This window comes from Pteropus vampyrus, unplaced genomic scaffold (assembly GCF_000151845.1).
Source record: "Pteropus vampyrus isolate Shadow unplaced genomic scaffold, Pvam_2.0 Scaffold196, whole genome shotgun sequence".
NCBI lineage: Eukaryota > Metazoa > Chordata > Mammalia > Chiroptera > Pteropodidae > Pteropus > Pteropus vampyrus.
Genome location: NW_011888977.1, coordinates 2,095,237 through 2,103,997, shown reverse-complemented (window position 1 = coordinate 2,103,997; position 8,761 = coordinate 2,095,237). Strand labels below are relative to the sequence as shown.

The 8,761-nt window shown below is 57.3% G+C and overlaps 1 protein-coding gene across 3 annotated transcripts in view; it reads left to right on the top strand.

Annotated features, from left to right (window-relative positions):
* Positions 1-8,335, top strand: part of ACSF3 (acyl-CoA synthetase family member 3) — a 56,329-nt gene extending 47,994 nt beyond the window's left edge. For all 3 annotated transcript variants that reach the window (XM_011371872.2, XM_011371873.2, XM_011371871.2), the window contains 3 exons: positions 2,304-2,438; positions 3,269-3,380; positions 7,972-8,335. In XM_011371872.2, the coding sequence (XP_011370174.1) occupies positions 2,304-2,438; positions 3,269-3,380; positions 7,972-8,119 (395 nt within the window). In that variant the 3' untranslated portion in view covers positions 8,120-8,335. The remainder of the gene's footprint in view (positions 1-2,303; positions 2,439-3,268; positions 3,381-7,971) is intronic.
* The last annotated feature ends 426 nt before the right edge of the window (positions 8,336-8,761 follow it).

Sequence of the window (8,761 nt, the reverse complement as noted above, 5' to 3'; positions counted from 1 at the left end):
GGAATCTGTTCCCTCCCAGTTCTGGAAATTAGAAGTCTGAAATCCAGGTGTCGCAGGGCCACACCCCCTCTGGAAGTTCTGGAGGAGGATCTTTCCTGCCTCTTCCGGCTCTTGGGGCCTCCAGGTGTTCCTGGGCTTGTGGCTGACCACTCCACCTTCCACTTCCATCCTCACGTGGACTTCTCTGCTGTGTGTCACATCTCCCTCTCCCTCCCTCTGTTAAGGACATACATGATCACATTTGGGGCCCGCTGGGTAATCCAGGATGACCTTGACTGTCTGTCATCATGTGTTGTCTTTCTCTGATGATGATTTGAATAAGTGACCGGAGCTCTCCCAAGTGCATCTTTCCTTACTTGGCACATAAATCCCCAAACCTCTCCATGATATAACTTCCGTATGTCTGTCTCCAGCACATCCTTACCATTTCGCTGCCTGACTTTTCTCGGAGGACCTCCTAGTTCTCCCTGCTCTTCATCAGGCTGATAACAGGAGACAGGCGCCAAAGGAAGTCGTCATCCACTGAGGTGGCTGAGCTGGTGTGCAGGACAGGGACACCTGGAGATGCTAGAGAAATGTCTGAGCAGGGCTGAGTCGAGGAGAGACAGCAGCTGGAGAACTAGAACATTGTAGGCGGGGAGCCAGTGTGTGTTCCCGGGGGACGAGGGGTCATGGCCAAGGGCTGTGGTGGAGCCGGTGTGGGTGCAGCGGTCAGAGGCTCTCACCCTGGCTTAAGCTACATTAACACAGAGCAGGGCTGAGAGCAGCTCAGAGAGACTACAGATGACATCAACAGAGATGCCCAAACCACGTCAGCCTTGGCATGGGCAGTGGGCGGCATCCCTAACAAGACCAGGGACAGAGGCAGAGCCTAGGGCAGGCAGCAACACGTTGCTCTGCTGGGTCCCTGGGCAAGCGGAGGCCAGTGGGAGCAGGCTCAGGGAGAGATCTGAGGGACCTAAACGCCAGCATGGCTTCCCCGTGGGCAGTAGGCGGCTGTGACAGCCTAGACTGGGTTGAAGTGATGGGCAGCTGATGGGCAGGAAACTGGGGAAGACCGTACGGCTGTCCAGTGTGGAGGGGACAAGGCCAGAGGCAGGGCTACACAGCAGGAATGGGAGAAAGGCCGAGGTGGGCTTCATGGCTTAGGACAGGCTGTGTCCGCCCTGTCCCTGCAGCGCACTCCTGTCCCTTCGCGCCTGCACCGTCGGGCTGCGCGGGTGCTGCACTGCGTCTCCCCAAAGCCTCTCGTTTCCTAAGCTTCCTGTCAGCACGAGAGAGAGAACCACCACGCTCACCACCCTGTGCTCTTAGAGCCCGGCCTTCCAGCCGCACTATAAATAAGCCGGCAGCCCGTCCGAGCACACCCATCCGTCTTGTTTAATAGACTGGAGAGCGCCCCACGCCACGGCAGGTCTCAAGGAGTGGCAAGGTGATGGATGGCACCTTCCTGCGTCAGACGGCATGATGTATAATGAAATATTTATGATTTATTTCAGCTAATAACCCAGCGTGAAGTGCGGGGTGTGTGAGAGCAGACGAGGGAAACGGCACAGCTCTGCTCGCAGAGGGCGGGGCGGGGGCGTCCTCACGCGCACACGTGCATCCCACACACATTTACACACATGTGTGCACTCAAACGGCCCGCCTCACTGCACCCTCGATGCCCTGGGCTGGAGTGCACACCTCGTGGCCCTCGTCATCCTCTGTTCTGCCACCCTCTCTGAGAAAGGACAGCTGGATTTTTAGCTAGGGAGGGCTCCCGCCAGGGTGACACCCAGGAGAATGGAGGTGGAAAAGCAGGCCGTCACCTGGAGAACAGGGAGTCCCTTTCCTCCTGTCAGAGACCCCCGTGAGGCCCAGGAGCACCCCATCGGGGAGGGGCCGCAGTGATGCCCAGCCCCGCCAGGGCCCTGTTGTGGCTGGAACCCCCTGGCGGACATTGGGAGGCAGCCAATTCCTGGGTTTCCGTGGACCTGAGAGGCAGCAGGAAGGGCACTGTGCGGTGACAGCACGAGGCCCCAGCTGTGACACCTGCATAGGAATGCAACCAAAGGGGGCCGTTCTGGTGTCGGCATCACAGATTCGGGTCACAGCCATCGAATTTTGTGCTTGCCGCCTTCTCCCAAAAGTGCCCCACACATGGCTGCCATACCCGTGGTGTTAACACTCACAGACAGACACCCAGTGTTCACCACACAGGTACACGTGTCCTCCGTGCGTGTCCTTGCGGGCACAGGGACCATAACATGCTGAGTTACAGCCCCAGCTCGCCTCCTGCTGACCAGAGCCCCTTTCTTCAGGTGATACAGTCATGTTCAAGGACGGCAGCTACTGGATCCGGGGCCGCATGTCAGTGGACATCATCAAGAGCGGTGGCTACAAAATCAGTGCCCTGGAGGTGGAGCGGCTGCTGCTGGGACACCCCAGCATCCAGGGTAAGTGGCTGTGGCACTGCCATTTCAGCGCAGCTGTACTTGGCCCAGACCCGGCCTTCTTGGGAACAGATGTGTTTTTCTCTGTTTGATTATAGACAAAACAGAGACCAGCCTGCAGTGGACACCACACAGTGGGGCCCTCCACACACCACAGTTAGGGTCTGCCCAGCCCACACCACAACTGGTTCCAGGTCTGTGGGGGCTGCCCAGCCCACACCACAACTGGTTCCAGGTCTGGCTGCGCCACTTAGCCCCTGTGCAAGAGAGTGGCGGCATCCCCATGCTCAAAAGTAGCTGCATGCTCAGGTTGGCCATGGGCCAAGCATCCTGGTAGGACCAGAGCGGGTGGCTGCAGGCGCTAGTCCAGGAAGCATGGTCCCCACCCAGACCACCTCCTAACCTAGAGTCACAGGCTGTGGGACCCTGAGGACAGCAGAGGCAGCTCCTGTGGACCCAGACCCAGCCATTTCACCGGGGCTCTCCCTGGTAGCCTGTCCACGGGAGCCCGTAGGCCTGAGGGGCAGAATGTTCTGGACCTTTAATCGTCCTCAGCCCTCTTATTAGCAACTGTCCCCAAGGACAGTGCAAGGGGAGGACAGGAGTGGTGGGCAGGCAGTTCCCACCCTGGACCCCCGCAAGAGACATCATGGGGAGCCCACCCTCGTCATCCCCAGCAGGCCTCCGGCACTCAGTGCTGCCAGGCGGCTGTTCCCCAGGACTTGCTCCTGGGATTCCGAGTCTTGGCATTTCCTGCACGTTTCTGGTTATCTTCAGCCTTCAGTGCTTGCTCGTCGTGGCATTTAAAGTGCCCCACGCTGTTCTGTCCACAGATGTGGCTGTGATCGGAGTTCCAGACATGACATGGGGCCAGCGGGTTACCGCAGTGGTGAAACTTCAAGAGGGACACTCACTGTCCCACAAGGAGCTCAAAGAGTGGGCCAGGTAAGGGCTGGGCAGGCAGGGGCAGGGGGCATTCGTGGTGTCAGGGGAAAGAGGACCATCCAAGGTCAGGGAAATGAATGGGTTGGGGGTGGGCTGTCTCGTGGTCTGATGGAGGGCCAGGCAGGGGTCTTGGGCCTTGCCGTCATCTGGGGCAGAGGGGTCATCTGGAAGGTCAGGTGACGTGGTACTCCCATGAGGCTACCCCCCAGTGAAGTGCTCCAGGAGGCTCTGTAATGATGGCAGAAGATGTAGAACCCTATTCATGCCCATCACAGAAGGGCCATGAACACCCAAAGGGAAATAGAAGCCCCCGTCCCCAGCCATACACCTCAGCTGTGAGATTTGGTGGAAGGTCCTGGGGTGGCAGAAACACACGCTCCTGGACGGGGTTGTCTGTGGTGAGCAAGTAAGTCCTCTGCCGGCTTTAGGAGGAGGCTTGACAGGGAAACATCCCGTTAACCTGAAGCCAAGATCCAGAGCATTCTACGTGGCCCTGGGGTGCTGGGCCGGCCCAGAGGGCCCTCCCGTCCTCGCCCTCTCCCTCCCCAACCATGGCACCTGTCCCTCGGCTGTGCCCTAAAACACAGACACTGAGCTCGGGGCGTTTTCACATGCCCCTTGGGTGATCACTGCCAGCCAGAGGCCAGAGCTCCCTGCTCTCTCCTTGAGAGGAGCCAGGCCCCGCACAGCAGCACAGTCCCTGTCCCCCCCCTCACCCTATATCTTAGTTCATTTGCCTTCGCCTAACCCTAAACCCTCCCTCAAGCCTTTCTGTCACCTACCCTGGCCCCAGTGGTTACTGTGTCCCAAGGTCACAGGCCCCTTCCCTGTGCCCATAGTGCCTAGTGGTCAGTCCCAGGACTGAACCTGAACCCCACCACCGTCCTTGTCAAAGGCCAGACAGGACAGGACAGACCCCAGAGGTGGGCCTGATGGAACCATGGAGCAGTGTCCCCGTGAGCTCAGGAAGGAGGCAATTAGCAATCTTCCCTGGGTTCTGTATCTTAAATCCAGGAATTTTCTCCTCCCTATCCCCTCTACCCACGTCCCCCCACCCCACCCCAACTTGTCTCCTTCTCCTTGGTGCTGAAGATATTTTTGGCTCGTCCAACATGATTTCACGAGCAGTAGGAATCCTTGTTTCATCAGGGGCAGCACAGCTGGGCAATTAGATCCCCCGGGATTTGCAGAAGCGCTGTTGGAGCACTGCCGTTTAACAAAGGAGACACTGCTTTGAGTTAACAATTACTCTGTTAAAGTATGTGGACGTATATGTGTGTGTGCACATGCACACACACACGAACGCGCGCACACACACACACACACACACACACACACGTTTGTCCGTGTCCTGTGCCGAGAGCTCTCCCAGCACATTTCAGGTCCAGGCTTTGGCTTCATGTTACCCCGGGGCCGTCCTCGGGCAGGCGTCCCGCACACCCGGGCCGATCTCCCTGCCCCTTCACACCTCACGCTGCTCTCTCCGACTCTCTAATGTTCAGCCCAGGCTCCTGGCCCAGCCCCTGCAGCGGCCTACGCTCGTGGTTGTAGCTTGTACCATGGGTGTGAGAAGACCCTGCAACACACTGTGTACAGAGGGTTTGGGGGCGCTCTGGGGAGATGCTTCTGGGAGGACAGGACTGGGTAGAACAGCAAGCCAGCCTGTCATCTGCCTCCATGAGGACTGTCCCAGACTGAGGCCAGCATCCAGCCCTTTATGTCCCCAAATTGGATAGTTTTTGGGTGTTGACACAGGGGCTGGAGGGACAGGAGGGGTCTCCCTTTCAAAGGGCAGGATGGGCTCCAGATCCCAGCCACCATCTTCGTCCTCCGTGTTCATGGGGGAAGGGAGAGGGGCTGCTCTTTCTTTGGTTGCTGGTTTCTTAGCGAGGCTGCTGTTTCTTTATATGTCATGTTCACTGCCATTTGCGGTCTTTTTATAGGTTTTTTCTTTTTAATAATATTCTCCCTTTTGCTGCCATTTTTTTCATTTCTGAAGATGCTTGCCACCCCCTCAATTTCTCTGCTCCCTAAGTAAAGGGCTGTCTTCTTGCCCTGGGGTACGCTCTTAGCAGGAGTCAGAGGGGACCTGGCAGCCCCAGTGCAGGCAGCACGTCTCGAGGAGTAAGCACGGCCTCAGAGCTGGGTACCACCATGTGCTCAGGGTCTCGGACGTGTGCAACCTGCCACCCTTCCATCCCCGCAAACTGCCAAGTTGAAATGGGCCACGTGGGACTTAACACACCCGGGAAGAATTCTTGGCATTGACGTCTGATCAGGCCACGATGAGTAATGGAGGTGGCTTCAGTCCTGTCCCAACTGTGCCCCACTGTCTCTCTTCCCAGGAGACCAGCGTGGAAGGCACTTAGGTAATACCTTTATTGTCCATGTGCATTTTTTCACACGGAAACTTGCTCTTAAACAACTCAGCCTTGCCGGATTCCTGTCTGAGATCTCACTTTGCTTTGAAGCAGTTCTGAGAGTTCATGTTCAGTCGCTAAGCTGGAGCCCTTGGAGGAGGGCAGGCCCGGCCCACAGAGTCAGCCCGTGTTTCTCAGTGAAGGTCTCCTTCCCAGGGGACCACCGTTCTTGGAAATGGCAAAGGCCAAGATTTTAAACCCACGTCCTTCATGGCACTTTTAGATCATTTTTTAACTTTTATAGCTTTTGTTTCTTTTTCAGTGGTTGCTAAGTTAGGGTTTATAATGTGCATCTCTGACGCACCAGTGACCCTCCCATAACCTCAGTCTCTTCAGGCACAGATAGCCCGTGTGCTGTTGTTGCTATGCGTCCACTTTTATATTTGTTACACACCCACACTACATTCCTCTCACTTTTGTTCAAACGGTTATCTCTTAAAGATAATGCAATAATAAGGAAAATACTATCTGTGTCCCGTCTCTGCTGCTCTTCTTACCTTGGCTTTTCCTGGACTCTTGTCAGCAGCATTTCCTCCTGCCTGCAGACACCCTTCCACCTCTGGGGCACGTCTGCTGATAAGGAACTGTGTCAGCTGCTATATGTCTGAAAACGTCTTTACTTTTACCTTCATTCTTGAAAGATACTGTCTCTGGACGTAGGATTCTAGATGGACCGGTTTTTCTTTTAGTTCCTGGAAAATGGCGTTCCACATTCCACGACCTTTTCACCTGCAGTGTTCACCGCAGGAATCCGCTCTCCTGGGCCCTCTCCTCTCTGGGCCCTGGCACCCAGCTCAGCGCTAACGCAGCGAAGCAAAGAGGGGGCATGGGGAGAGCCACACCACACAACGTATCACCCAAACACCACTGGAGACCCTGAGTTTTAGCAGCCAGGCTGGGCGGACGCGGGCAGCTGTGTTCCAGGAGCAGGTGGGGGTGTCGGGCCTTAGGGTTTTGCCCTGCTGCACTGTCAGAGTCACCAGGGTCACCAGGCCAGTCCTGGTGACTTGTTCCAGCAAAGTCCAACCCAGAGCCACACATCGTCCCAGCCCCAATGGGCAGCCAGCCATCTCCTGCAGCTGCCAGGACTACAGATGGTGGCACAATCTCCTTATGAACCAGCAGCCTGCACCCCGAGCACCCTGGAGTAGGAGCCCCCGTAGCCTTTGGCCTGCAGCAGACTGTGGCAGGAGCCGCCCTGAGATAACAATGCATTCAGCACAGTACTGCTGACGCTTTCTGCCTGTGGGCAGATGGACCCAGCCTGCAAGGGCGATTAGGCTCATGTTTATTTATAAGCACCCGGCTGCTGAGGTAAGTTTTGGGATTTCTCTGCCACCCCCATCACTGGCTCCTCACCATGACTGATCCTCAGTGGCCATGGCTGCCCCACAATTGCAGACTGGAGGGCCACACATGCCTGCTGGCTCTGGGCAGACATTGGGGCCATATGTCCTGCACCCCACTGTCTGAATCATTCTAGCCTGGCCTGAAGATTGTTATCAGTAGCCCCAGAGCTCAGGAGCTGCCACCCCAGGCAGTATCCTGTGCTTCTGCTATTTTATTACAAAGGGGCACGTGGCCCCGGGTGTTGCTGTGAGACAGCAGGGAGCAGGCAGCTCTTGTCTGCCCAGAGGAAGCCTTGGGAGGGAGAACTCGGGCCCTGCAGCCTGAGGAGTTCCAGAGCAGAGCCTATGGGGGTGGGACCCCAGATGGGGTCGTACACAGGAAAACAGGAGAGCACATCATCTAATGGGGTACCCCTCATGGGAGTGGAAGTGCAGGGAGGCTTCTGGACCACCAGACAAGCCTCTCTCGCTGCTTGGGTGCTGGACTCTGGTGGGGCGGGGGGGAGGGGAGGAGCGGCCGTGCCGGCCCATGTGGCTGCAGCACCCAAGGTCTTACCACTGCCTCCTCTGCCCATCTGCCCAAGGCTGCTGTAGTGACCAGGCCACAGAGTAGGACCAGCTCTCTCCAGCTGTGGGAGACTTGGCCCCAAGTGGGGCTCATCTTCTCCCCTTGGGTGGGCAGAGGGGCATCTCTGTGTTAGTGTGTCCTGCAGCAGGGCACCCTCCGGGACAGGCACAAGGTGGCCAGGCTTCTGGGCCACGGGAAGGATGCTGTGTGGGCCCCGCAATCTCCTGCTACTCAGGCCAAGCGTGTCTCTGCAGAGGCGTTCTGGCCCCGTACGCTGTGCCTTCCGAGCTCCTGCTGGTGGAAGAGATCCCGAGGAACCAGATGGGGAAGATCAACAAGAAGGACCTCGTCAGGCACTTCTATCCACAAGACCAAGGCCAGGGGTCCATAAGCCAGCTTTAAGCTAAAACCCCGTAAATCAGAGAGAACAGAGTGAGGCCTGATGGAATGAGATCACAGCAGGAGGCCTCCTCTGCCCATCCTTGCGGCTACACCCACACCCTTTTGTGGCCCCTTAAACTCCCCGAGGCTGCCGGGCAGGTCCCAGGCAGGTCTAGGTGTCACCTGAGGATGCAAGTTTCCAAAGAAAATGCAATAAAGCTTCACAGAGGAAAAATATTCCTGTGCCTTGCTGTCTGCCCAGGGCCTGCATGGGGGCCATGCTCCAGGTGCAAGGAGTCCTTGCATCTGCACACATGTGCGTGTCACAGCGCAAGGTGTCTCCCACTGTCTGGGATACCCATGTGGCCACTGCAGGTGACCCGCAACCCCTCTTGGTTGAACCCCGACAGTTCTGAGTAGCTGACCCTGAAGACAGGCCTGGGCATCCAGCCGAGGGGGTCGGGCATGCTATTGTCTCTTCTGTCCTCCCTGACACATTTCCCCGTGAGCTCCAGGACAGCCCATCCTATGAGAGTGGCATCGCTGTTCCCCAGGGACCCTGGCGGAGACTCACGTAGGCCTTCAGGCCAAGCTGACCACCATGGGGATGCAGCTCAGGCGACCAGAGAGCCAGGGAAGCTGAGTGCCTGGAGCCTCTGCTGG